Source organism: Chelonoidis abingdonii, chromosome 16 (assembly GCF_003597395.2).
Source record: "Chelonoidis abingdonii isolate Lonesome George chromosome 16, CheloAbing_2.0, whole genome shotgun sequence".
Lineage (NCBI taxonomy): Eukaryota > Metazoa > Chordata > Testudines > Testudinidae > Chelonoidis > Chelonoidis abingdonii.
In genome coordinates this window covers 17473624-17501087 of record NC_133784.1, presented here as the reverse complement: position 1 = coordinate 17501087, position 27464 = coordinate 17473624, and the positions used below count along the sequence as shown (strand labels likewise).

Below are 27464 nucleotides of genomic sequence, written 5' to 3'. Positions count from 1 at the left end.
CTGGGGCCAGGATCAGCACAGGGTGGGTGGGGCTAGGGGAGCCTGGCAAGGGGCAGGGACCGACCCCCGCAGGCCTGGCATGGGGAGTCACTCAGAGGTTGGGCTGTTGCCCTGGGCAGGCCAGCTGGACACCCACACAGAGGGGCTCTTCAAACCTGGCTTTGGGTGGTTGGACCCCAGCCCCCTCCCCAGCCAGGACTTTGCTCACTGGCACTGCCAGGTCTCCACTGATGGTCGCCAGGGCTTTGACTGGCACAGCCTCTGGGCACATACACTGGGCCTGGCTCCTGCTGGATGTCCCATGGCTTATTCATCCTTCCCCTTCCCTAGACTGACGCAGCTGGTGGGCGGCCCCCCTGGAGCAGCCTGGCCGCCCCCCCGGATCCTGGTGCTGGACCTGGTCTGCGAGGACCAACAGGATGACGACGTCTTACCGCCCGTGCATGTTTGGCTGCCCTGTGGCTGAGTGAAGCCTGCTGCCGGGTGCCTTCCTGGGCACAGACAGGCAGCGGGCGTTCGGCTGTACGCTATAGGGGCCCCTGAGATATTCAGTGGGACGCTGGCCCCCTTCTCACCAGCCTTGCAGTGGAAAGCCCAGGATGTAGATGGGCGCCCTAGGAGTGAGGCCTGCCTCCGCCCCTTCCTACAGCTAATAAACTCCTGCCCCTGTCAGTAGGACCAGAGGACTGCTCATTCTGGGGGGTTGGGCAATACCTCCATCCGTTAACTCACCTGCTGCAATTCTTGTGCTGAAATAGGGAGGGGCATAACAGGTTCAATAGCCCCACTCCCCGGGCAGCCTCTGGGACAGCGAGGGACCTGGCTGGAGGTGTTTCAAGGACCCCCTAGTCTCGGGACAGTCTGGCACCAGCACCAACTCTGTGCCATAGATCGGGGCCCAGCCTGGTGCCACCTCAACCATGGGAGCTGGGCATGGCAGCCTCAGGTGGGCAAGGGCAGGACAGCTTGACACCTGTGCACCGGCAGCTCCCTGGTAGCTGGCGAGGGAAAAGGGGGGAAAATCAGCATTTAAATGGGTGTGCCCTGTGCGTACAGCATGATTGTGCAGCATGCAGTGCATGCACGTGCACTGTGGGGGAGTACGTGTGCATGCATTGATCATTCTGTGTGTGTGGGTACGGGCACTGCGTGTGCACCATCTGGGTGAGCCAGGCTCCCTCCCCTGCCCCAGTGCAGGCTGCAGCCACTCAGGTGAAGCTGGCACAAAGTCCCTGGGGAGGACAAGAGCACATTGGGCCAATAACAGGTTCTGGCCATGCCCAGCGCTGCCCCCTCTCCCCCAAGCGATGGGCTCCAGTCACACGTTCCATACAAAAGCTGTTTGTTTATTTACATAGCTGGGTAAAAATGCAGAGCTGGGACAGGAATGTGCTGGGGGCGGGGCTAAATGTAGCCGATGATGTCGTTGCAGATGATTGGCTGTCGGCTGCGGCTGTTCAGGAGCGCAGCGAAGCGGGTGCAGTCTGTGGTGAGCTTGGCAACGTCACCATGTGACTGGTGGAAGAGGGGTCCCTGCGCCCGCCCACCAAGGTGCTTGGGGCCAGACTGGGGGGCGGTTGCGCCCTTGGGGCGTGCCAGACTGGCCAGCTTGCGCCGCACGTTGCCCGAGAGGTTGAGCAAGAAGCTGTGGGGCTTGGCCAGCCGGCGGGGCAGTGTACTCTCCTCAGGCAGGTCCATCCAGTTCTCCACCAGGTCAGCAAAGCAGTTATCACCCAGCACGAGCGGCTGCCGGTTGCGGCTCTGTGAGAGCAGTGCCACAGTCCAGTCCTGCGTGTCCACTGGCTCCAGCACCCGCCACTGCTCCAGGCAGGCATCTGAGGTGGACTTGGGCCGGACCCGCCGGCCAGGGACCTGGCTAGGGCTGCTGCGGAGGAAGCCCCCTGTGGAGAGCCTGTGTACCCGCTGGCAGGAGGGCGGGGGGTTCCTGCGCAGCACTGGCCCCTCCTCCCGCCATGTGCCCCCTGACACCTCCGAGTAGCCCGAGTCGAACTCCAGGCTCCTCTCACTAGCGGGTGGCGCGCACTCCTCCTCCTCCGCTAGCTCCAGGCAGCAGGCAGAGTCTGCCTCTGAGACGGCCGATGCCCGGTTCTCTGCAGGCCGCTCCCAGCAGGGCCCAGGGGGAGCTGGTGCTGGCTTGGGGAGGCCCAGCTGTGGAGCTGGGCCTGGCACCCGCTTCAGCTCATGCAGAGTCCGCATCATGCCCTGCATCTGGTCCCGCAGCGTGTCCCCCGCTGCCCGCAGGCACAACTATGGGGAGAGGAACATGGTGACATCATCACTGCCCTGCCGCACTGGCCCCCTGGGCAGCATGGCCGGCCCATCCCCCACCTCCATCAGCCCCATCCCCATCCCAACAGCCCTATCCGCCCAACAGCCCTGCCCCCATCACCCATCTCAACACCTCCAACAGTCCCATTCCCCCAAAAGCCCTTTCACCCATCATCCGTCCTGACACCTCCAACAACCCCGTCTCCCCAGGAGCCTGGTCTCCCGTCACCTATCCCGACACCTCCAACAGTCCAGTCCCCCACCTCCATCAGCCCTGTCTCCATCCCAACAGCCCCATCACTCATCCCAACACCTCCAACAGCCCCATACCCCGCTACCATCAACCCCGTCCAGACACCTCCAACACCTCTGTCACCCATCACCCGTCCCAACACCTTCAACAGCCCCATCCACCACATCCATTAGCCCCGGCTCCGTCTCAAGAGCCCTGTCCTCCCAACAGCCCTATTACCCATCACTCATGCTGACAGCTCCACCAGCCCCATCCCCCACCTCCATCAGCCCCATCACCCATTCCAACACTTCCAAAAGCCCCGTCCCCCTCGCAACAACCCCATCCCCCACCTCTATCAGCCCCATCAACGTTCCAACAGCCCCACCCCCCCAGCCATCCCGACACCCCCATCAGCCCCATCCCCCTAACAGCTCCATCTCTCATCTCCAACAGCCCTGCTACCCATCACGTTCTGACACCTCCAATAGCCCCATCCCCCACCTCCATCAGCCCCGTTCCCACACCAACTGCCCTGTCCCCCACCTCCATCAGCCCCATCAATGTCCCAACAGCCCTGTCACCCATCAACAATCCCAACAGCCCTGTCCCCTGTCCTGACGACCCCATCCCCCACCTCCATCAACCCTGTCTCCCATCACCTCTGCCAACACCTCCAACTACCTCGTCCCCCGCCTCCAACAACCCCATCACCGGGCCCGACACCTCCAACAGTCCCATCCCCCGTCTCCAGCAGCCGCGTCCCCCATCACCTGTCCCAACACCTCCAACAGCCCCGTGCCCTGCCTCCATCAGCTCCATGACCATCCCAACACCTCCAGCAGCCCTGTCCCCCCAAAAAGCTCCATTACCATCCCCTGCCTCAAACAGCCCCATCACTGTCTCCCTCATCCCAACACGTGTCACCCCATCCGCTGTCCTGGTCCTCTCCAACGCTCTCCCAGCACCGGCCCAATGGCAACAAGCCCCCCAGGAGCCAGGATGGGATGGACATTCAGGGATTATCAGCTGGGCACAAGGGCGGGGCCCAGCCCCACGGACCAGGTCGTTCCATGGCAGCAACTCTGTCCCCAGTGACTGGCTATGGAACACCAGAGTGCCCACCCCATCCACCACATGCCACCCCACATACCCCCTGCCCTGTCCCCATGCCTCCTATCCACCTCCCTGCCCCATACTCATGCCCCCATCCACCCTTTACCAACCCACACCCCCATCCACCCCGTCCTGTTCCCTTCCCCCATTCACGTTCCGCCCCATTCCCTCGTCCCCCATGCCCCCATCCATCCCATGCCCTGTCCTCACACTCCCCATCCACTCCATGCCCCCATCCATCCCTCTCCCCATCCACCCTTTGCTCCCCATCCATCCCCGCTCCATCCCCACACCCCCCATTGACTCCCTGCCACCCCATGTCCCCCATTCACATGCCCCTATACGCCCCCTGCCACCCCACCCCCTCCATCCACACACCCCCATCTACCCCCCTTACTGTCCCCACATACCCCATATGCAACCACAACCTCATATACACCATGTCCCACATCCCTTTCCTGTATACACCCTCTCCATGTCCTTCCCCCATACACCCTCTGGCCTTTCTCCACACCTCCCATAAACACCCCACCACCATCTATATACCCTACCCCACACCCTCCCCCAGAAACACCCTGTTGCCACACAAATGCTGTCCCCCACCACCCGTGCTCACCAAGCACCGACTGCAAGGAGCCCCCTTCTGATCCCCATGTCACTCAGCCCCCAGGGGAGCCCTCAGATGACTCATCAGACTCTGGGCTCCCGGGCAGCAAGCCCAGCTGGGCCCAGGGCCCCCAGAGCTGGGGCTGAGTCCTTGTCCTCTCTCCGGGTAGCTACAGGAGCTGCCCTGGGAGATGCTGGGGTCTGGTGGGTTGGGCTGGGCACTCAAGCAGTGGTCTCTGCAGTTCCAGCAGTGTCTGCCCAGGTTAGGTGTGGAGCTGCAAGGCGGAGCCGCACACGCAGGGCCCCACTGCCTGGACGTGCACCCAGCCCCAGGGCACCACTTTCCTGCTGCTCCTGCACCAAGTGGGCCCATCCCTTCCGCGTGCTGCAGCATGTTGGGGTGAGCAAGCAGCCGCCCCGCCACATCGGCAGCTGCAGTTCCAGCCCCAGCCCAGCCGCTGGGACATGACAAATAGAGATGGCAGCTGGAGTTACACAAGCTGGGCCTGGCCAGAGATGCTGGTTGCCCAGGAGAGCCCAGCGCTGGGGGAGAGAGGGAAGGGGCACCACATGGGCCTGGCCCGAAGTGGTCTGAAAGGACCCTGGCTCCCACTGACCCCTGGGAATTCCTCGGGGCGGGCATGTACCACTGGCGAAGGGCCATAAGCCAGGGCCTGGGCAGCCGCGAGCCACACTCCACCAGGACGTGCCAACAGCACGGGGCTATGTGCACTCTGGGGCCCATCGGAACTGTCCCACATAGCCAGGGCAGGCATTGGGCCCAGGGAGGAGGGAGCTGAACTGCTCACCAGGGCCAGGCACACATGGGGCATCAGCCACGCCAAAAGGCACCCTCCAATGGGACCTGCTCAGGTCCCCTTGTCAGTACCAACCCCTGCAGTCACACCCAGACGGCTGGGCAAACATCGGGGCTGGGGTTGCCCCACGGACACACAAAAGTGTGCCAGAGCTGAGAACTGAACCCACAAGTCTGGACGCCCTGGCCTGGCTCTAACCACTAGCCCCCACTCCCACCCACAACAGAGAAGCAAACCCTGGAGTCCTGACTCCCAGTCCTGCCAGGTACACAGAGAAGTGCACTGTGTAGTAGGTGACCAGCGGGGACATGTCGGGGCTGGGGTGCCAGGAGCCTTGCCAAGGGGAGGCCATGGGAGCAGAAGCATTTGGGGCCTTAACAAAGTGAGCCCAGCCTGAGAGTCTCCCTAGTGCTGCCAGCTCTGTGCCTTGGGGTGGGGCTTCTCCTGCTTCCAGCCACCCCCACATCCCACCACGCCTGCCAGCCACCACACCTCCCCCTCCGCGCCCCGACTGAGGGTGTTGCACTTCCTGCAGGGAAACACTGGCAATTCCAGGACTTTGCAGCCCGGCCACTCTGCCTGCTGCAGCCCCAAGCCCTGGAAACCTCCTGCACTACTGCACCACAAGGGGCTGCTCGCCCAGTCGCCCCACGGCTCCACCCTTGTGTCCCCGACCGTAAGCGACAGCACTACGGCTTGGGCTCAGTCCCTTTGTCCTAGAAATGGGTCGGTGACTCCCACTTGCTGGCTGAGGGCAACTGGGCTGCAAGGCATGGGGTGTGCAGACTGCCCTGGGTCCTGGGGGACTGGATGGACCCAGGGCATGTCCAGCTCCAGGATCCCTGCAGGCAGTGCCGGGTCCTTTCTCATTTGCTCCCAGCTCTTCTGGGCCACACCAGCTAAGGCCCCGGCCAAGCGCAGCCCTGCAGCGGGTAGCTTGGGCAGCTGGTCCCAGCAGCCTGGCATCCAACATGCCATGGAAACTATCTGTCATCTGGCTCCGTCAAAGCTCCAACTTGAACTGAGGCATTGAGGGCATCAGGGCCACATGCTCCCCAGAGGCCAGGGAAATTGCCCTGCCAAGTGTGCAGACCCACACAGGCCCAGAGACAGCAGGGCTAGTGCCCGGGGCCCACTCCCACAGCAGAGGACATGCCCAGGGCTCCAGAACAGCCACAGGATCTGCCTGTTTAGCCCTAGCCCCAGCCCAGGGACATGGCAGACCCCACAGGAAGGAGATATGGGCCCAAGTGACACGGCCCAACAGCACCTCTGCCACTGCCAGTCAGGGCTGAACTGAGGCCAGCTCGGGTGGATTGGCTCCCCCAGCTCTGACCTCACTATCACCTCGGGTGGATTGGCTCCCCCAGCTCTGACCTCACTATCCCCAAGGGCGGATTGGCTCCCCCAGCTCTGATGTCACTATCCCCTCGGGTGGATTGGCTCCCCCAGCTCTGATGTCACTATCCTGTCACCCAGCACCCAGTTGTTCGGCAATCGGCACTTTCTTGACATCAGATGTAAACCAACAAAAATGGCTTCTTGTGCCAGCCGCCTGTGAGCGGAGGAATCCTGCTGCTCCTCCTCTGCCTGCAGGGACCACCCAACCCTGGACACAAAACACACGTGCCTGCTGCCCTGCGTGGGTAAAAGTGCATGTGGGTGCCCGGAGATGTGTGTGTGCGTGTGTGCACAACCCTGCCCAGGGACCCAGCACTGTCCACCCACCCTGGGGCCAAAAACCAGATTTTCAGAAGAGCCCTGGCTGAGACCAGCAGCAGGCAGTGCCCAAGCCACATGGGATCAGGCCCCCTGAGGCCAGCAGGGGAGAGGAGGGGGTCTGTGCCTGGGTCACACAGGAGATCAGGTCCCTGAGGCAGGCTGAGGGGGGAATCAGACCCCTGTGGCTTCTCATGTCAGTCCCCAAGTCCCTGGTCACATTTTGAAATTATAGCCGGAGATTCCTCCAGTCGCCAGTAACTGCGAGCGGGTCACACTTTGCCCTCCGCCAACGTCCCCAGTCCCCCCACCCCATGGCAGGGCAGCCCAGCGTCCACCTCCCTGTGGGCAGCCAGCCCCTTCCCCGCCCCATGCAGAGAGGGCAAGGCTGGAGCCAGGCTGAGTCCCCGGGCATGGAGCTCCCGAAGCCAGCGGAGCAGCAGGGGGGCTAGGGCAATCTGAGCCCTGCTAGGGTCCCGGAGGTCCCAGAGCCGGGCAGGCCCAGTCGCAGGGGCGGGGGTAGCTCTGGGCCAGCACAGAGGCTGGCTCGACACTGTGGCCTGACCCTGGTGACGCCCCGCTTGGGGTTGGCCGGCTCCGTGTGCCGCTCTGGGCACTGGAGCAGGCAGGGCTGGCATGTGCCCAGTGCGGGCAGGCGACCGAGCCCAGCGGTGCCACGCGTGGTCCGGGCAGAGCTGAGCCGCAGTACTCCAGGCACGTCCCTGGCCTCTGCCGTGCATCCTCAGCGCCCTTCCCCGAGCTAGCCCCACCCTGCCCCGCCGCTGCCAGGGGGAGCCAGGCTGCCCGGCTGGACCCGCTGCCCTCCCGGGCCCAGCGCCCCGGAGTCTGGCCACTCACCACTTCTGCCCGGAGGCGGCCGAGGGAGGCGTCCAGGCGGGCGCGGCGCATGTCGGGCGGGGGTAGGGGGGCTAGCCGGGCAGCCCTGGTGCGCGCAGGAAGCCCAGGGCGCCCCGCCAGCCCGGCGCTCGGCGCTGGCCCGGAGCTGCGAGCTGGATCCCAAGCGCTCGCTGTCCCAGGCCCGGCCCCCGCCCCGGAGCAGCCAATGAGCCCCAGTCTCCCCCCCCGCCGACCCAGGGGCCGGGCCGGGCCAATGGGAGGCCGCAGTAACGTGACTCCCGGAGCGGAGGGGGCCTGAGCCCACTAGGGGCATCCCTGGACGGGCCGGGGCCAGACAGCGCGAGGGGCCCCGGCGGGGGGCCGGCCCTTCCATCTCTGGGCAACCCAGGCATAGACTCCCCCAAGCCAGAGCGCCATGGGCACACCAGCCCCCCAGCCCTGGGCACCGAAGGCACCAGCCCCCCAGCCCCGTTGCAGAGCACTGGAGGGGTGGGCGTGGGGGACAGGCAGTTGCAGAGGTTTGGGTGGGTCGGAGGCTGGGGGTGTGTGCGGGGGGACAGGTACTTGCAGAGCTCTCTGTGGGAGGGCACTTGGGGGACAGTCAGTTGCAGAGATCTGGGTGGGTGGGGGCTTGGGGTGAGCATGGGATGTGTGTGGGGGAGCCTGAGTGTGCGAGGGGAAAGGCATTTGCAGTGCTCTGGGTGGGCGGGGGCTGTGGAGGCTGGGTGTGGATGCAGGGCAGGGGTGCAGAGGTAGGGTGACCATATAGCAAGTGTGAAAAATTGGGTGGGGGGTGGGGGGTAATAGGAGCCTATGTAAGAAAAAGACCCAAAAATCAGGACTGTCCCTATAAAATCAGGACATCTGCTCACCCTGTGTGGAGGGGACAGGCAGTTGATGGGTGGTGGTCTGTGCTCGGCTGGAATCTCTGGCCAGTCCCCACAGAGGGTGCCCACTCTGGTGTGCTGAGATTGCAGGGCCAGCTGGTGGCAGAGGACCAGGCTGCCCCCTTTGGGGGAAAAGAGGGGCACTGTATATGCAAATCGCTCAATAAACTAGTTTGCATTTTGACAAATAATTTGCATATTTGTATATAACCCTAAATTCCGTTTAAAATCTGTTGGTTTAGTTCTGACAAGCCCCTCCTGCCATCCAGTTTCCAGCCTGGGATCCCTGAGCTGAGGGGACTGCAAGGCCCTTCACAGCCACAGCACAGAGCTCCCCACACCTGCGGCAGCAGTAGACTGTTGTCCTGTGTGCCGAGCAGGATCGTGCACAACCTGCCTTCTGCAAACACAAATGTTTGCTAGAATGTTGGAACCAGGACTCCTGCGTTCTGTCCCTGCCTTGGGATGGGAGTGGAGGGTGGGTGTTCTAGTGGTTGTGGGGGTGATTGGGAGCCAGGATTCCTGGGTTCATCCCTGGCTTTGGGCAGGGAGTGGGGATCTTGTGACCAGAACAGTGGTTCAAGCAGCATTGCATAGCCCGTAGACGTGCCACCTTCATTGGCAAGGCAGCGAGGCCACAGGGCAGAGCTGTGGGGCTGGTTGGGGCTGACCCTGCCCTGGAGGGCTGTTTGCAGGCTCACACTGGGCTGTCCTGCTCCATGCCACTCCCTGAGCTTGCCATGCCTATGTCCTGGGGTGCCCTGGTATGGCAGTAGCACGTGTTACAGCCCATCAGCCAGAGGCCCCTGCTTAGAACCCAGGCCCCATGCTGCTCTGGGGCAGCCCCATGGAGCTACTGCCCACCCCCCCACTGGATAGATGTTTACACAGCAAGATTTAAAGCAGTGGCCCCCAAACTTAATTTGTTGCAAATCCCCCTCCCTTTAGCTGTACTTTAATCTGTCTCTGCCTCCCCAGGGGCTGGGAGCCAGGAGCCCAGCCACAGTTGGGGGTCGAGGTCAGGGACGGAAGCCGAAGCGGGGGCATTAGTTGGGGGCGAGGCATTTTCCTGATGCGTTTCCTGCATCCAGTCCTTCTGGCCTAAGGTGCCAGTGGCCTTTTGCCTGCAACAACTCCCTGGCTTAGGGGTCCCTGGCTCAGCCCTCAGTTCCAGCTCCCTCCCATTGTGTGAATGCCAAACCCTTCTCCCTCCCAGCCCCCTACTGCTGCTCCTTCCCAGTCCCTGGCCCCTGACCCCTGCTCCCTTCCAACCCCTGGCCCCCGACTCCTGCTTCCTCCCAACCCCTGGCCCCTGACCCCTGTTCCCGCTCAGCTCCTGGCCCCCCTGTGATGCTCTGTACCTCAGGGGAACCCCTAGAACCCCCATGTTCATTCTTGTAAAATGATTGTATGCTATCCAATGCAAAGTTTGTCATATTGTGTGTCTTTGGAAAGCTCATGATGCACTGAGCATTGTTGTTATAGTGATGTTATAGGTTATAATTTCATGTATATAGTTATGAGGCTGAACATGTATCCTCATGGCTTAAAATAAGCCCAGGCATAAACTCTCTAAGAGCATAGGGGCAGTTCACACCTCATCAAGGCATGTATGGGACAAACCCAGCCCAGCCTCACAGGAACAAAGGACACTGGCCTAGGCAGCAACAAAGGATCTGTTGGACTGTCAAATGGGTCATCCCCCTTCTTTTGGTCAGTTTGGGACTGCGATCAGGTAGTGCTCACCTGATTCTGAAGTGGGGGGCGGGGGCAGAGGGAAGAAAGAACATCATAAAAGGGAGAGAGATTTGCCAGGGTATTCCTACCTCTTCCACCTACACCTACAGGTACCACACTAAGCATCTGAAGCACCAATCAAAGGGGAGAACCTGGCTGAAGAGCAACCAGCCAGCCTGTGGAGAGAAGCATCTAAGTTTATAAGGGCATTGAAAGTGTTAAGATCAGCTTAGAATGTGTTTTGCTTTTATTTCATTTGACCAAATCTGACTTGTTATGCTTTGACTTATAATCACTTAAAATTTATCTTTGCAGTTAATAAATCTGTTTGTTTATTCCACCTGAAGCAGTGTGCTTGGTTTGAAGCGTGTCAGAGACTCCCCTTGGGATGACAAGTCTGAAACATACCAATTTCTTTGTTAAATTGACAAACTCATATAAGCTTGCAGTGTCCAGCGGGCATAACTGGACACTGCAAGATGGAGGTTGCTAGGATTGTGCCTGGGACCAGAGATATTGGCTAGTGTCATTCAGTTGCACAATCCAAGGAGCAGCTTTATATGCCAGAGGCTGTGTGTGAACAGCCCAGGAGTGGGGGTTTTCACAGCAGAGCAGGGTAAGGCTGGCTCCCAGAGTCAAGGATTGGAGTGACCTAGCAGATCACCAGTCTGGATAACACCAGAGGGGACTGTCACAGTGGCACAGCGAGCAGGGTCTATGTGCAGTTTGTTACTCAAAGTGGAGTTTACATTTTAAGCACTGATATTTGTGATTTTAAGTGAGTCTTGAGTGCAGTGGCTAAGAACAGTCAGGAGAAGGTCACAGTTTTGTTATTTTCTGTTTGCCTATTTCGGGAAAGGGAAGTAGGAACAGAAAAGCAGGCAAATGACTGAAAGCAGTGAAGCAATTGCAAAGTTGGAACTTTTTGGACTGATGTCTGCAGAAAAGAAGAGGGAGTACCAGACATTATTGCGACTGAAAGAACTGGAGATAAAAGGAAAAGGAAAAGAGGCATCCAGAGAGGAGGCTGCATACAGAAGGGCCATGGAAGAAAAAGAGAGAGAGAGAAAAAAAAAGAAAAAGAAAGAGAGAAAAAACACCAACTGGACCTTCTTTAGAGAAGCAGAACTAGAACCATGCCCCCCCCCCCCACACCCAACCACAAAAACTCCCATCAATCCAAAAATCCACAAATGAGAACACTTATGTCCTGCATACAGAGAAGATTATGATATTGCTGAATATCTGACTGCTTTCGAAAGGCTGTGTCTAATACATGAAATCCCTGATGATAAGAGGGTTCCTACCCTGACTGCAAGATTAAGTGGTAAAGCTTGAAATGTATTCAATGGAAAGCCTATTGGAGATGCTTTAGACCATGATAAATTTAAAGATACTGTTTTGTGAAGCTTTCAGATTACCTCTGAAACATATGGAGTTAAATTTAGGAATCTTAAAAGGGATATTGGTATGAGTAATGGGGAATAGGTAAACAAAATGAAAGATTTGTTGGGAAAATGGGTGAGGGGTAAAGAAGTGCAAGTTTTGAGGGAATGTTGGATCTTGTTGCTTAAGAACATTTCCTACGCATATGTAAGGCTGATGTAAAGCAGTGTCTATGGGACAAAGATGTAAAGTGCATGGTGTAGAAGGAGATGCTGAATGCTTTGAGGTCAGACGCAGGAAGGTAGAAGCTGTGTGAGCTTCTTGCCCTGGAGACAGTATGCTCAGAGAGAGGAGGCTCCCCCAGAGTCCTGGCTGTCTTCGTATGGAGTAGTTCCAGAGCATCGTCCCAGTGACTCTATGACAGAGCCCAGAGGAGGAAACTAGGGAAGGAATAGTGGGGGTACAGGAATGTCTCCTCACTAGTCACTTAGAGCAGAATGCCCAGGAGGATGTCTGGGGCAGCATCTGTGCACCCAAGCACTCAGCCTGTGACCCAGGTTTTGAGAAGACGCTGTGTAACTGACGTCCTAGAGGGGAGCAGTTGCACAGCTGACTTCTCAGGGACACACAAAGGGGTGGTGGATACTTTTGACTTTTGAGGTGCATAAACTATGACCAACATCAGTGGCAGCTTTGTGGCGATTTGAAGGTTGCTGCTCTCTTGCTTGGTCTGCAGACTGGATACACAAAGTACTGCTGTTTTCTCTGCGATGGGATAGTCGTGCAAGAGATTCCCACTACATCAAGAAAGATTGGCCACTCCGACAGTCATTGGAGCCTGGGAGGAAAAGTGTTCAGCATCCACCACTTGTTGAATCAAGGAAGATTTTGTTACCACCCTTACACATCAAGCTGGGTCTGATGAAGAACTTTGTCAAGGCCATTGACAAAACACAAGCAGCTTTCAAGTACCTCCGTGGAAAATTTCCAAGGTTAAGTGAAGCTAAGATAAAGGAAGGTGTCTTTGTTGGTCCTCAGATTCGTGAACTTCTTCGAGATGATGCATTTGACCATGCACTGCGTGGCAAGGAAAAGATGGCATGGAAAGCCTTCCAGTTAGTGGCAATACATTTTCTCGGAAACAACAAGGCAGACAACTACAGGTTGTTGGTGGAAAACCTCCTCAAGGCATACAAAAGCCTTGGTTGCAACATGTCACTAAAGATACATTTTTTGCACTCTCATCTAGATTTTTTTCCACCGAACTGCGGAGCAGTGAGCGACGAGCACGGCGAGCGATTTCACCAGGACATTGCAACAATGGAGAAACGCTATCAGGGCAAATGGAGCCCATCAATGCTTGCAGACTATTGCTGGACAGTGACAAGAGATGCTCCATTTAATGAATACAAGAGACAAGCCAAGAAGCGCCGAGTAGACACTGAATAGGACTAAACTATGTACATAATAGTTTTTTGCCTTTTGTTTCATAATAAATTTTATTTATATAACCCTTTTGCTGATTTTTAAAGTGTTACATAAACAGGACAGGTGAAATATTATCATGTAAAGCAACCATAAACACATGAAAAGACCTAGGTTTACAATTTATGATTAAAACTCTACTATCTACACAATACACATAGACATAAAATGTAAAAACTTAAATATCTTAGAAACAGTAGCCAATCAGTTGTTTTAATTGTCATATTTGAATTCAGCACATCAAAATACATAATAAATACCACATTTTATCTCTGAAGCAGACGACTTCTCAAAAATTGTAGACCAGTGTTACACAGGAGAAAGTCAAAGGACTCCAAGGGTAAAGAACAAACTACCATAACCTCAGACTAGAATATCTGAACAGAGGGCGTGGGATAAAGATACTTGTAAGCACAAATCTGAGACAAATTTTGGTACTAATGTTAAGTTTTTGGGATAAGAATTTTGACATGGATGTTAAACTTTATGATAGTGCTACTTTTCAATTAATACCTGTAAATAGGTTTAAAGCTTATCACAGCAGTGAAACCATAAAAAACCTAGTTTGCTGTGTGTGAATGGGGAAACTAAGGCATGTTGTCTCATGGCCTTAATGGCTGGATGCCAAGAGAACTATAACACAAACTGTCTTTGAGCTAGTCCAAGGGTGGGCAAACTTTTTGGCCTGAGGACCACATTGGGGAATAGAAATTGTATGGTGGACCATGAATGCTCACAAAATTGGGGTTGGGGTCTGTGTGTGGGGGTGAGGGCTTCGGTTGGGGATGTGGGCTTGGGGTTATGTCAGAGGATGAAAGGTTTGGAGTGCAGAAGGGTGCTTCAGACTGGGATTGAGGGGGTTGGAGAGCAGGAGGGGGATAAGGGCTGGGACAGAGGTTTGGAGCATGGGGAGAGGCTCAGGAGTGCAGGCTACAAGCAGTGCTTACCTCAAGAGGCTCCCAGAAGCAGCAGCACATCCCTTCTCTAGCTCCTACGTGTGGAGCGGCCCCCGACCCTCGGAGTGGGGCCATGCGGCTGCTTCCGGGAGCCACGTGGTGCAGCTGCCAATCCAGTGCCCCGGCTGGAGATCGTGGGCTGGCTTAAAATGGCTCGCGGGCTGGATCTGGCCTGTGGGCCATAGTTTGCCCACCCCTGAGCCATTCAGTGACTAACCCTCTTGCAGTAAACTAAGGGGGGAGGTGTGACGCTCTGAACTTCTGGAGAACTCCCAGAACCCTCATATTCATCCTTGTAAAATGATTGTGTGGTATCCATGCAAAGGTTGTCATGTTGGGTGTCTTTGGAAGGTTCATGATGCACTGAGCATTGTTGTTATAGTGATGTTATAGGTTATAATTTCATGTATATAGTTATGAGGCTGAAAATGTATCCTCATGGCTTAAAATAAGCCCAGGCAAAAACTCTTTAAGAGCAGAGAGGCAGTTCACACCTCATCAAGGCATGTATGGGACAAAGCCAGCCCAGCCTCACAGGAACAATGGATGCTGGCCTAGGCAGCAACAAGGATCCGTTGGATTTTCAAGTGAGTCACCCTCCTTCCTTTGGTCAGTTTGGGACTGCAATGAGGTAGTGCTCACCTGACCCTGAAGTTGGGGGAGGGCAGGGGGGGGAGCCAAGAGGGAAGAAAGAACATGATAAAAGGAAGAGATGTTTGCCATGCTTTCCCCTCTCTTCCACCTACACCTACAGATACCACACCAAGTGACTGAAACACTGAACAAAGGGGAGAGCCTGGCTGAAGAGCAACCAGCCAGCCTGTGATGAGAAGCATCTAAGTTTATAAAGGCATTGAAAGTGTTATGATCAGCTTAGAATGTGTTTTGCTTTTATTTCATTTGATCAAATCTGACTTGTTATGCTTTGACTTATAATCACTTGAATTTTATCTTTGCAGTTAATAAATCTGTTTGTTTATTCTACCTAGGAGAGTGGTGAAGCACTGGAATGGGTTACCTAGGGAGGTGGTGGAATCTCCATTTTTTGAGGTTTTTAAGGCCAGACTTGACAAAGCCCTGGCCGGGATGATTTAGTTGGTGTTGGTCCTGCTTTAAGCAGGGGTTTGGACTACCTCATGAGGTCTGTTCCACCGAATCGCAGAATCACAGAAGAGACCTCATGAGGTCATTTAGTCCAACCCCCTGCTCAAAGCAGGACCACCGCCAACTAAATCATCTCAGCCAGGACGTTGTCAAGTCCAGCCTTAAAAACCTTTAAGGATGGAGATTCTACCACCTCCCTAGGTAACTCATTCCAGTGCTTCACCACTCTCCTAGTGAAATAGTGTTTCCTAATATCCAATCTCGACTTCCCCCACTGCAACTTGAGACCATTGCTTCTTGTTCTGTCATCTGCCATCACTGAGAACAGCCTACCTCCATCTGCTTTGGAACTCCCCTTCAGGTAGTTGAAGGCTGCTATCAAATTCCCCTTCACCCTTCTCTTCTGCAGACTAAACAAGCCCAGTTCCCTAAGTCTCTCTATGTAAGTCATGTGTCCCAGTCCTTGATCGTTTTCTTTGCCCTCCACTGGACCCTCTCCAATTTGTTCACGTCTTTTCTGTAGTGGGGGACCCAAAACTGGACGCAATACTCCATATGTGGCCTCACCAGGGCTGAATAGAGGGAAATAATCACTTCCCTCGATCTGCCGGCAATGCTCCTACTAATGCAGCCCAACATGCCGTTGGCCTTCTTGGCAACAAGGGCACACTGCTGACTCATATCCAGCTTCTCATCCACTGTAATCCCCATGTTCTTTTCTGCAGAACTGCTGCTTAGCCAGTCGGTCACCAGCCTGTAACGGTGCATGGGATTCTTCATCCAAAAGTGCAGGACTCTGCACTTGTCCTTGAACCTCATCAGGTTTCTTTTGGCCCAATCCTCTAATTTGTCTAGGTCCCTCTGTATCCTATCCCTACCCTCCAGTGTATCTACCACTCTTCCCAATTTAGTGTCATCTGCAAACATGCTGAGGGTGCAATCCACACCATCCTCCAGATCATTAATGAAGATGTTGAACCGTATCACTCTGGACCCTATCCCTACCCTCCACATATCTACCTCTCCCTCATCTTAGTGTCATCCGCGAACTTGCTGAGGGTGCAATCTATCCCATCATCCAGATCGTTAATAAAGATGTTGAACAAAACCGGCCCTATGACCGGCCCCTGGGGCACTCTGCTTGATACTAGCTGCCAACTAGACATTGAGCCATTGATCACTACCCATTGAGCCCAAAAATCTAGCCAGGTTTCTATCCACCTTATACTCCAGGGATCTCAAACTCAAATCACCCATGAGGGCCACATGAGGACTAGTACGTTGGCCTGAGTGCCACATCACTGAAACCTTTTCATACGATACAAACGTATAGTCAAAAATGAAAAAAATGAAGAGTAATATAGTCTGCTATTGAAAGTCAATGTATTAACTTTTTTTAAAACTGTAATGTGAAGAGGAGTTTTAATAAAATATAAACACCTGTAACTATTCCTTATGTGGTCTGTAACACTGATGATAGTCTACACTAACAGTCTATCAACATAGCTGTAATGGCAGGAACTTTTTAAAATAACTATTCATACAAAATACATTGCCACTTTTAACAAACATTCTTCCCAACCAGGGGCGGCTCTAGGGATTTTGCTGCCCCAAGCACGGCAGGCAGGCTGCCTCTGGTGGTTTGCCTGTGGAGGGTCTGCTGGTCCAGTGGCTTCGGCGGACCTCCGAAGCCACGGGACCAGTGGACCCTCCGCAGGCACGCCTGCGGGAGGTCCACTGAAGTCGCAGGACCAGCCGGCTCTCTGCAGGCAAGCTGCCAAAGGCAGCCTGCCTGCTGCCTTTGCGGCGCCAGCAGAGCACTCCTTGTGGCTTGCCGCCCCAAGCAAGCGCTTGGCGTGCTGGGGTCTGGAGCTGCCCCTGTTCCCAACTACTCTTAGCAAAGAATCATACATGCTGAACTTCATACTTCAGACTGCTCGTCTAGTCCATGAGGCCCTGCCCCTGCCCACCTTTTCCCACCCCTTCCCTGCCCCCATTCCAACTCCTTTCCCAAAGTCCCCGCCCCAACTCTGCCCCCTTCCTGTTCCTATTCTAACTCCTTCCCCAAATTTCTGCCCCAGCCACACCTCTCCTCCGCCTCCTCCCCTGAGCGTGCCATGTCCCCGCTTCTCCCCGTTCCCTCCTGGAAAATCGTAAGTGCCACCAAACAGCTGTTTGGTAGCGGGAAGCACTGGGAGGTAGACGGAGGAGCGGGGACGCAGCACGCTCAGGGGAGCAGGAGGAGGGGAGCTTGGCAGCCGGTGGAGTCAGCGTCTGTGGCAGGCTGCAGGAAATAACTAGCCCGCTGCCCACCTATTTGAGACCCCAGTTATAGTCCATTCATCCAATCCATACTTCTTTAACTTGCTGGCAAGAATACTGTGGGAGACTGTGAGAAAAGCTTTGCTAAAGTCAAGATGTATCATGTCCACTGCTTTCCCCATATACACATAACCAGTTATCTCATCATAGAAGGCAATCAGGTTGGTCAGACGTAACTTGCCCTTGGTGAATCCACATTGACTGTTCCCAATCACCTTCCTCTCCTCCAAGTGCTTCAAAATGGTTTCCTTGAGGACCTGCTGTATGATTTTTCCAGGGACTGAGGTGAGGCTGATTGATCTGTAGTTCCCTGAGTTCTCCTCCTTCCCATTTTTAAACATGGGCACTATATTTCCTTTTTTCCAATCATCCAGGACCTCCGCCTATCGCCATGAGTTTTCAAAGATAATGGCCAATGGCCCTGCAATCACATCAGCCAATTCCCTCAGCACACTTGGATGCATTAGATCTGGACCCATGGACTTGTGCATGTCCAGCTTTTCTAAATAGTCCTTAACCTGTTCTTTCACCACTGACGGCTGCTCACCTCATCCCCATAATGTGTTGCCCAGAACAGCAGTGTGGGATCTGCCCTTGTCTGTGAAGACCGAGGCAAAAAAAGCATTGAGTACTTTAGCTTTTTCCACATCATCTGTCACTAGGTTGCCTCCACCATTCATTAAGGGTCCCACACTTTCACTGACCTTTTTCTTGTTGCTAACATACCTGTAGAAACCCTTCTTGTTGCCCTTCACATCCCTTGCTAGAGGCAACTCCAGTTGTGTTTTGGCCTTTCTGATTACACTCCTGCATGCTTGAGGAGTATTTTTATACTTCTCCCTAGTCATCTGTCCAAATTTCTACTTCTTGTAAGCTTCCTTTTTGAGTTTAAGCTCACCGAAGATTTTGCTGTTAAGCCAAGCTGGTTGCCTGCCACATTTGCTATTCTTTCTGCACATCAGGATGATTTGTTCCTGTGCCCTCAATAAGGCTTCTTTAAAATACAGCCAACCCTCCTGGACTCCTTTCCCTCTCCTATAAGCCTCCCAGAGGATTCTGCCCATCGGTTCCCTAAGGGAGTCAAAGTCATGGAATCATAGAATATTAGGGTTGGAAGAGACCTCTAGAGGTCATCTAGTCCAATCCCTTGCTCAAAGCAGGACCAACAGCAACTATATCATCTTAGCCAGGGCTTTGTCAAGCCAAGACTTAAAAACCTCTAAGGATGGAGATTCCACCACCTCCCTAGGTAATCCATGCCAGTGCTTCACCACCTTCCTAGTGAAACAGTGTTTCCTAATATCCAACCTAAACTTCTCCCACTGCAACTTGAGACCATTACTCCTTGTTCTGTCATCTGCCACCACTGAGAACAGCCGAGCTCCATCCTCTTTGGAACTTCCTTTCAGGTAGTTGAAGGCTGCTATCAAATCCCCTCACTCTTCTCTTCTGCAGACTAAATAACTCCAGTTCCCTCAGCTGCTCCTCGTAAGTCATGTGCCGCAGCCCCCTAATCATTTTCATTGCTCTCCGCTGGATTCTCTCCAATTTATCCACATCTCTTCTGTAGTGGGGGGACCAAAACTGGACGCAATACTCCAGGTGTCTGCTTTTCTGAAGTCCAGGGTCTGTATTTTGCTACTCTCATTGCTTCCTTTTGTGAGGATCCTGAACTCAACTATGTCATGGTCACTGTTGCCAAGGTTGCCACCCACTTCTACTTCCCAACCCTAACCTTCTATGATTCTATCTGAAGCAGTGCATTTGGTTTGAAGTGTGCCAGATACTCCCCTTGGGATAACAAGCCTGGTAAATATCAATTTATTTGTTAAATTAATGAACTCATATAAGCTTGCAGTATCCAGCAGACATAACTGGACACTGTAAGATGGAGGTTCCTAAGGCTGTGTCTGGGACCGGAGATATTGGCTAGTGTCATTCGGTTGCACAATCCAAGGGGCAGCTTTATATGCCAGAGGCTGTGCGTGAACAGCCCAGGAGTGGGGGTTCTCACAGCAGAGCAGGGTAAGGCTGGTTCCCAGAGTCAAGGACTGGGGTGACTTAACAGATCACCGGTCCAGATAACACCAGAGGGGAACATCACACCCCTGACCCCTGTTCCTTCCCAGCTCCTGCTTCCCCAACCCCTGCTCACTCGCAGCCCCTGCCCCTCAAACCCCTGCTCCCTCACAGTGCCTGACTCCCAATCCCTGTTACCGCCCAGCCTGTGCTGCCTCCCAACCCCTGGCCCCCGACCCCTGCTCTCTCCAAACCCCTGGCCCCTCTCAGCCCCTGGCCTCCCAACCACTTATTCCCCCAAGCCTTTCCCCCCGACCCCTGCTCCCTCCCAGCCCCTGACCCCGACTCTGACCCCTGCTCCCTTCCAGTGCCCTGCCCCCTGCTCCCTCCCAACCACTGGCCCCAAACCTCTGCTCCCTCCCAGCCTCTGCTCCCTCCCTGCTGCTGGCGCCCAACCCCTGCTCCCACCCAGCCCATGGCCCCTGACCCCTGGTTCCTCCCAGCCCCTGACCTCTGTTCCTTCTCAGCACCTAGCTCCCGACCCCTGCTGCCTCCCTTCCCCTGGCCTCTAACCCCTACTCCCTCCCAGCTCGCAGGCCCCAACCCCTGCTCCCTCCCAGCCTCTGGCCCCTGGTCCCTCCTGGCCCCCAACCCGTGCTCCCTCCCATGTCTGCCTGTTGTATCAACCAGACAAGGTACTAACAAACTTCAACAGAACTTTATTTTTACAGTGGAAACCTCTTTACGAAGCTACTGCTGCACCCTCTGTAATTCTCACTCAGCCTCCTCAACTCCTCCCCCATCCTTCCTGTTTCCTGTCCTTTCAGACTCCTAACAGCCAGTGCTCCCAGTTCTAATAATACAAGCAGCATCTAAATACCACATTCCCTCCTCTCTTAAGAAACTTACCCGAATAAAATAAACGTTGTTCTAACCACAGGAACAAATAGGAAACAAGACCCGATACTATTGGCAAAAATATTACATTGAAAACACTGTAGATACTACATAACATAGTCTCTAGTGCAGGCAGGTGGTCGTCTGGATCTGACAGGCCATCTCTCAAGACTCGGTTCCAGTCCAACGTCTTGTTGTGTTGTTTCTACGGTGAAGTCATCCAATGCAGACTGGGTGTTGGCATAATCTCCTCTTGGTGCATAGGCAGGTGCAAGATAAGAAGCATTCCATATCTGCCCATCAGAAAGTCGATAGGTGTAAGGTTCCTTCTCTATGATTTTAAGAGGGGCTGTGAATTTATGTATCAGAGAGATAGCCGTGTTAGTCTGGATCTGTAAAAGTAGCAAAGAGTCCTGTGGCACCTTATAGACTAACAGATTTATTGGAGCATGAGTTTTGTGGTGAATACATTGTCAGTGCATGTTAGTGGAATTTTGCAAGAGGCAGGTTATAATTCAGAGGCAGGGAAATTTCCGAGGCAGGATATTAGCAGCAGTAATATATACCGCCTGGAAATTCTCCACGTATGTGATCCATGAAGTGGTATCCCCACGAAAGCTTCTTGGAAATTTCCACTACATGCATCCGATGGAAAGCTCCTGCTCCAAGAGTCTGTTAGTCTATAAGGTGCCACAGGACTCTTCTGCTTATTGTGAATTTAGTCCCCTTGGCCGAAGATTTCACAGTTTTCATATTCTAACAAAAAGGAACCACTCAAACTTTGGTTCCTTAGACACCTGCACTTGTCTGTGAAAGCCTTAGACTATTGCTTGGTGTCTGTTCAACGTTTTTCTCAATTCCTCATTTGGAAAGGCTCAGGTGTCCTTTAACAATCCAGGCAAATGTTCAGTTTGTATTCATCTGTTTCCATTGCCAGTAACTCTGCAGGGTGATCTTTGCGTTCAAGTAACGACAGTCAATTGGAGCAGTATCAAAGGGTCCTACAATGTCAATCGCCACTTTTTCCCATGCAGATTCAGGAAGAGGAAAGGCTGTAATGGAGGGTACATGTCACTGCTGTCTTATCATGCATTTGGCAAGTGACACAGGATTTTATGAGTGCTTCAGTTTGAGAGTCCATCCCTGGCCACCAATACAGATCCCATAGTCGTTGTTTGGTTCTGACAATTCCTTGATGAGTATCGTGTGCCAGGTGTATGAGTTTTGACTGTAATTCTTCTGGCACAAAGTAGCCGGTGTGTACCTCGTAGCACACAGCCATCGAGCAAAGAAAGTTCATCCAAACTCTAAATAAGGCAGCAAAACTGGGTCAAGGTTTTAGGGTTACTGGGCCATCTCTTTGTCAGAAATTCCCGTAGTTTTTGTTGAATTGGACATGCTGAACAAGCAGCTTGAAATTGTTCTCTTGTAACTGCAGTAAGAGTGCTTGTAATAAGCGCAACTACTACATCCTCATCTCCCGGTGGACCATCTGGTGAAGGCAAAGGCAGGCGAGAAAGGCAATCAGCTACCACATTTTTGTTTCCAGGCTTATATTCCAGTTCATAATTGAAAGAGAGTAGTCTTGCAGACCATCTAGCAATACGATATCCTGCTCTTCCCAGTCCTTTCATGGTGAGCAACGTCATCAAAGGGCTGTGGTCTGTGTGCAACTTGAATGTGCGGCCCACAGGTAAGTTCTCCATTTTTCAGTAGCCCAGACACAAGCAAGTGCTTCTTTTTCGACTGTAGAATATTTTCTCTCAGCATTACTTAGTGTCCTTGAAGCAAATGCAACAGTCCTCTCTGTGTTGTCCTCATGAAGTTGTGTGAGGACAGCCCCAAGTCCATAATCAGAAGCATCAGTAGTTACAATTGTGGGCAATGCAGGACTGAATAGTGCAAGTACTGGACTATGTACAATCAAGTCTTTCACTGTTTCGAACTAGCTTGTGCATCCATTGTCCACACTAAGGTTGAACTTCTCCGTAGTAATTCTCGTAACAGTTCAATGACAGAAGCATAATTGGGAATGAATTTTGCATACCAGGAGGTAAGACCCAAGAAGGAATGTAAGGTTTGCAAATCTGTTGGAGGAGGAGCATTTGAAATTGCCAGGATATGATCTGGATCAGGTTTTAGTCCAGCCTGTGAAATGTATGCCCCAGAAAGGAGAGTTCAGTTTGTCTAAATTTGCATTTGGACCTATTGAGCTTGAGGCCTGCTTTGCTGATGCAGTTTAGTACAGACTGCAGGTTATTGTCATGCTCCTCAGTAGTATTTTCCAAACACGATAATATCATCCAATAGCACTGAACTCCATGTTGATTCTTCAGAATCAATGACATCATTTTTTGGAAGGCACTTGGGGCTGATGCGAGACCGTATGGAACATGTTTAAAATGATATAGTCCTCATGTGTAATAAATGCTGTGAGGTCTCTGCTGTCTTCATGCAACATAACCTGGTGGTATGCGCTCTGCAAATCAAGAGTAGAAAAACATCTTTGCTCCACTGGAGTTCTGCAAATACTTCTTCTGTATGTGAGGAAGAGGATGGCTGTCAATCACAATAGCTTATTTGGCTCCCTTAAGTCACACAAAGGCAAATGCCTCCACCCTTCTTCTGCGTCACTACTATAGGTGAAACCCATTCAAGGAGTTAATCTCTTCAATAATGTCCTTTTGAACAAGTTTTCTAAGTTCCTCTGAAACAGCTTCCCTGACTGAAAATGGTAAGCGCCATAATTTCTGTCGTACAGGCATCACATTATTCTGCATTTTAACTTTATGCAGAAACCCATAAGCACAGCCAAGTTTCTCCTCAACCTGGTGTTGGGTCCCAGCTGAAACTGGTGTGTGTACTGCAAGAGTGCTTTGCTGAGGAAGATCAATTTGTCCATTAACTCAACTGAGATTTAAAGCAGCCAATAAATCTCTGCCAAGGATAGGAGTGACTTTGTGGACAATGTAGAACTCTGCAGTTACACAGCAATCACTCAAAGTAACTATTGCTGGCAGGCAGCCATGTACTGGAATATGGTTTTTCAAATAGCACATCACTGAAGTTTGGGTTCAGTAAGAGGCACATCTTTAAAGTAATGCAAATAAATGGAATCAGGTAGTATAGATACTGCTGAGCCAGTGTCCAACATTAGCTGAATAGAGTGTGATATGCCTGAGGGTATGGCGGAAACATTTACAGTGCATGTTATCTGTTCTGGAATATGTGCAGTAGTGATTTTGTCCACACTCAGCACAGTAACCTCTGGTATTGTAATTGCATGCACCTGTTGATTGAACTGGCTACTGCGACATACTTTGGCAAAATGACTAATCTTTTTGTAATGATTGCACTGAGCTACTTTTGCTGGACATCTTGTGCAGCTTGCAAGATGTTGTGGGGATCCACAGTGAAAGCATGCTTTTACCGTATTTTGCATTTGCTGATTCAGTGGCTTTTCATTAGTTTTCCTCTTGCAATTGTTTGTCTGCAGCAATAGTGAACTTTTCTGCAAAGGAGTCACAGCCTGGACTGTGCTTTCTGTATCTCTGTTCATTATTTTGGCTTCAGCTGTAGCTGGCTCAATCTGAGTAGCAATGGTCATTGCTTTTTCTAGTGTAAGTTGTGGTTCTAGAAGTAAGCGTTCTCTTACACGAAGCATGGTGGTTTTCTCAATGAGCTCATCTCTAATCATCTCATCTGCCATATTCCCAAAGCCACAAGTTACAATCAGACTCCTCAGGGAAGCAATATACTGCATTATAGTCTCCTCTGGTTTCTGCTCAAGCTGGCGAAATCTGTAGCGATTAGCTACTACATTCCCTTTTGGCACAAAAAAGTTCTTTAATGCAGTGAGTGCAGTCTCATATTTATCATCTGCAAGGGGAAAAGTGTAAAATATTTGCTGCCCTTCTGCTCCAAGGCAGTGGATTAGCAGAGCACACTTTCTTACTTCAGAAATCTCTGTAACACTGATTGCAAGCAGATAAGTCTCAAACATATGGATCCAGACAGTAAAAGCAATTGGAGGCTCACCTGGGCTTTGCAGAAAGGGTGCAGGTGGGTTCAGAGGCAGAAGATCCATCCTTGTTGCCAAAATGTTGTATCAACTAGGCAAGGTACGAACAAACTTCAAAAGGACTTTATTTTTACAGTGGAAAAAATGTGCTGTACCCTCTGTAACTCTCAATCAGCCTCCTCAACTTCTCCCCTCTCCTTCCTGTTTCCTGTCCTTTCAGATTCCCAACAGCCCCTCCCTCCTAGTTCTAGTCATACAAACAGCATCTAAATACCACACTGTTCCTCCAATCCCTGCTCCCTCCCAGCTCACAGGCCCCGACCCCTGCTGCCTCCCAGCTCGTGTGCCCCGACCCCTGCTCCCTCCCAGCCCCAACCCATGCTCCCTCTGAGTCCCTGCTCCCTCCCAGCCACCAGTCCCCAAGCCCTGCTCCCTCCTGGCGCCTAACCAGTGCTCCCTCCCATGCCTGGTCCCCCCCGATCCCTGCTCCCTCCCAGCCCCCGACCCCTGCTCCCTCCTAGTTAGTGGACCCCGATCCCTGCTCCCTCCCAGCTCCCAACCCCAGCACCATCCCACTACGTGAATGTCAACTCCTGCTCCCTTCCAGCCCCCGACCGCTGCTTCTTCCCAATGTCATGGAGTCACTGGGGCAATGCTCTGGAACTACTCCCTATGAAGCCACTCAGGACCCTGGGAGAGCCTCCTCTCTCTGAGCATACTGTCTCCAGGGCAGGAAGATTACCCAGCTTCCACCTTCCTGGGTCTGACTTCAGAGCATTCAGCATCCCCTTCCACACCATGGGCTTCCCAAGTGAGTCTGCCCAGGTGGGGCTCCTGGGGAAGCCAGCGGGCCCTGCACCCCAATTCCGCAGTCAGACGTGATTCTCAGCCAGCAGATAAAACAGAAGGTTTATTAGTCGACAGAAACACAGCGTAGGGCAGAACTTGTTAGCAAAGAAATCAGTGACTTTAAGCCAAGTACATCTTGCAAGGAGGGGAGCTCAGAGCCAGGGCTCTGGTCTTCCCCCTGAGCCCCAAGCCAGCCAAAACTGACTCGCTTCTAGCTGCCTGGTCCCTGTCCTGCCCATTGTTCCTCCTCCAGCCTTTGTCTCCTTCCCGGGCCAAGAGTTACCTGGTCATATTCCTCTCCTGGGTCTCAGGTTATGAAGAGGCGGCCATATCATCTGTGCAGGCAGCTGGAGCAACCCCCTCAAAAGTCACACACAGCATCCACACAAAACAGCAGGACATACACAACACGACAGGGAAAATCTCCACTTCGTCACACCCAGCCCTCGGCCCCTGCTCCCTCCCAGCCCCTGGCTCCCAAACCTTGCTCCCTCTCAGACCTTATCCCACCCTTCCCCAGGCCCCCAAAATCTGCTCCCTCTCAGCCCCTGGTCCTGAGCCCTGCTTCCTCCCACCCCTACCCCCCTGACCCTCATTCCTTCTCAGCCCTTGGACACCGATCCCCGCTCCCTCCCAGCCCCAGCCCCCAATCCCCGCTCCCTCTCAGCCCCCAGCCCCTGACCCTTGCTCCATCCCATAGCCAAGCCACCGACCATGCTGTCATGGAGTGTGGGGGAGTCAGGGCCCTGCACCCTCGACTTCCTGCAATTCACCATGACTCTCAACCAGCCAGGAAAACAGATTTATTAGAGGACAGGAACACAGTCTAAAACAGCTTGTAAGTACAGAAAACAGGACCCCCTCAGTCAGGTCCCTCTTGGGGGGTGGGGAACCCAGACCCAGGTTCTGGGCCTACTGCCATGTCCCCAGCCAGTTCCAAACTGAAACCCCTTCCTGCTGCCTCCCCCAGCCACACTCCCAACCCCTCCTCCAGCTTTTGTCGTTTCCCTGGCAAAAAGTGTCACCTGACCCCAACCCCCTCCTGGGCTCAGGTTACGAAGGGCAGCCACCATTATTTACACGCATCAAGTATCGTCCCTCAGTGAAGTCAGACCCTTATTTCCCATCACCATCTAGTACTGGTGCAGTACCCCAGGGAAACGGAGGCACGCCCCGTGTTAGCAGAAGACAGTAAACTAGTAAAACTCCCATTCAACATTACCAGGTTAATAGTCCCTAGTCCGTCACATCTCTCCTCCCTTGCAGAATGAACTGAGCGGGGTCACTCTAACCAGTGACCTGGGGAAGTTCAGGCTCCCCTCTCCCGGACAACACATCAGCTATCACGTTGGCACTCCCCTTCCCATGGACCACCTCCATATCGTAATCATGGAGGAGCAGGCTCCACCTCAGAAGTTTGGCATTGACTCCTTTCATCTGGTGTAGCCAGGTCGGGAGAGTGATCAGCGTACACAGTGAAGTGTTGCCCAAATAGATATGGCTGTAGTTTCTTAAAGGACCATACCATAGGCAGACATTCCTTCTCTATGGCTGTGTAGTTTTGCTCCCGAGGAATCAACTTCTTGCCCGAGTACACGATAGGATGTCTCTGCCCCTTTTCATCAATCTGCATTGACACTTCACCCAGCCCCATGTCTGAGGCATCAGTGAACACCATAAACGGCTTGTCAAAGTCTGAGTTTACCAGAACTGGGCCACTGACCAGAGCCTCCAGTGTACAGACAGCCTTCTAGCACTGCTTGGTCCAGACCACTTTGTCTGGCTTTCCCTTCTTGCATAGCTCAGTGAGGGGGGTGGGCCGGACGGCTATGGAGCTAAAGTGGGGCATGAATCTTTGATAATACCCCGCCATCCCGATAAAGGCCTGGACCTGCTTTTTGGTTTGGGGAGCAAGCCAGTCTCTGATCGCCTCCACCTTGGCTGGTTCTGGCTTTAGGCAGCTGCTCTCCACCCGGTGGCCCAGGTAAGATATTTCGGCCATCCTCACCTTGCACTTTTCAGCTTTTATGGTCAGCCCAGCCTCCTGGAATTGGTCCAGCACTTATTTAACCTGGGACACATGGTCCTCCCAGGTCTGGCTAAAAACACAGATGTCATCAACGTACGCCATGGCAAAACTCTTCATCCCCCTCAGTAGCTGAT

At 53.3% G+C, this 27464-nt stretch overlaps 2 protein-coding genes and 1 long non-coding RNA gene across 6 annotated transcripts in view; 1 reads left to right on the top strand and 2 right to left on the bottom strand.

Moving 5' to 3' along the window:
* The window catches only part of UBA7 (ubiquitin like modifier activating enzyme 7), a 59701-nt gene extending 59023 nt beyond the window's left edge, over positions 1 to 678 (top strand). For both annotated transcript variants that reach the window (XM_032792275.1, XM_032792274.2), the window contains one exon: positions 331 to 678. The gene's annotated coding sequence lies outside the window, so the exon portion shown is untranslated. The remainder of the gene's footprint in view (positions 1 to 330) is intronic.
* Positions 1 to 27464, bottom strand: part of LOC142047841 (uncharacterized) — a 319231-nt gene that overhangs the window by 79382 nt on the left and 212385 nt on the right. The gene's annotated exons all lie outside the window — the stretch shown is intronic.
* On the bottom strand, positions 1340 to 27464 carry INKA1 (inka box actin regulator 1). Of its 3 annotated transcripts, none has more exons than XM_075072965.1 (2): positions 27310 to 27464; positions 1340 to 2268 (listed from the first exon to the last, which is right to left on the bottom strand). In XM_075072965.1, exon 2 carries the CDS (start codon positions 2227 to 2229, stop codon positions 1405 to 1407), a length of 825 nt encoding a protein of 274 aa, XP_074929066.1. In that variant the 5' UTR covers positions 2230 to 2268; positions 27310 to 27464; the 3' UTR covers positions 1340 to 1404. The 3 variants fall into 3 exon arrangements, with proteins under 3 accessions (XP_074929066.1, XP_074929067.1, XP_032648188.1); XM_075072966.1 differs by lacking the exon at positions 27310 to 27464 and adding an exon at positions 24470 to 24550; XM_032792297.2 differs by lacking the exon at positions 27310 to 27464 and adding an exon at positions 7639 to 7694.

Excerpts from the sequence above, each read along its gene's own strand:
- INKA1 (XM_032792297.2), bottom strand. The coding sequence starts at position 7,689 with ATGCGCCGCGCCCGCCTGGACGCCTCCCTCGGCCGCCTCCGGGCAGAA. Across the intron at positions 2,269-7,638 it reads GCCGCCTCCGGGCAGAAGTG|TTGTGCCTGCGGGCAGCGGG; the intron begins GTGAGTGGCCAG and ends CTCTCCCCATAG.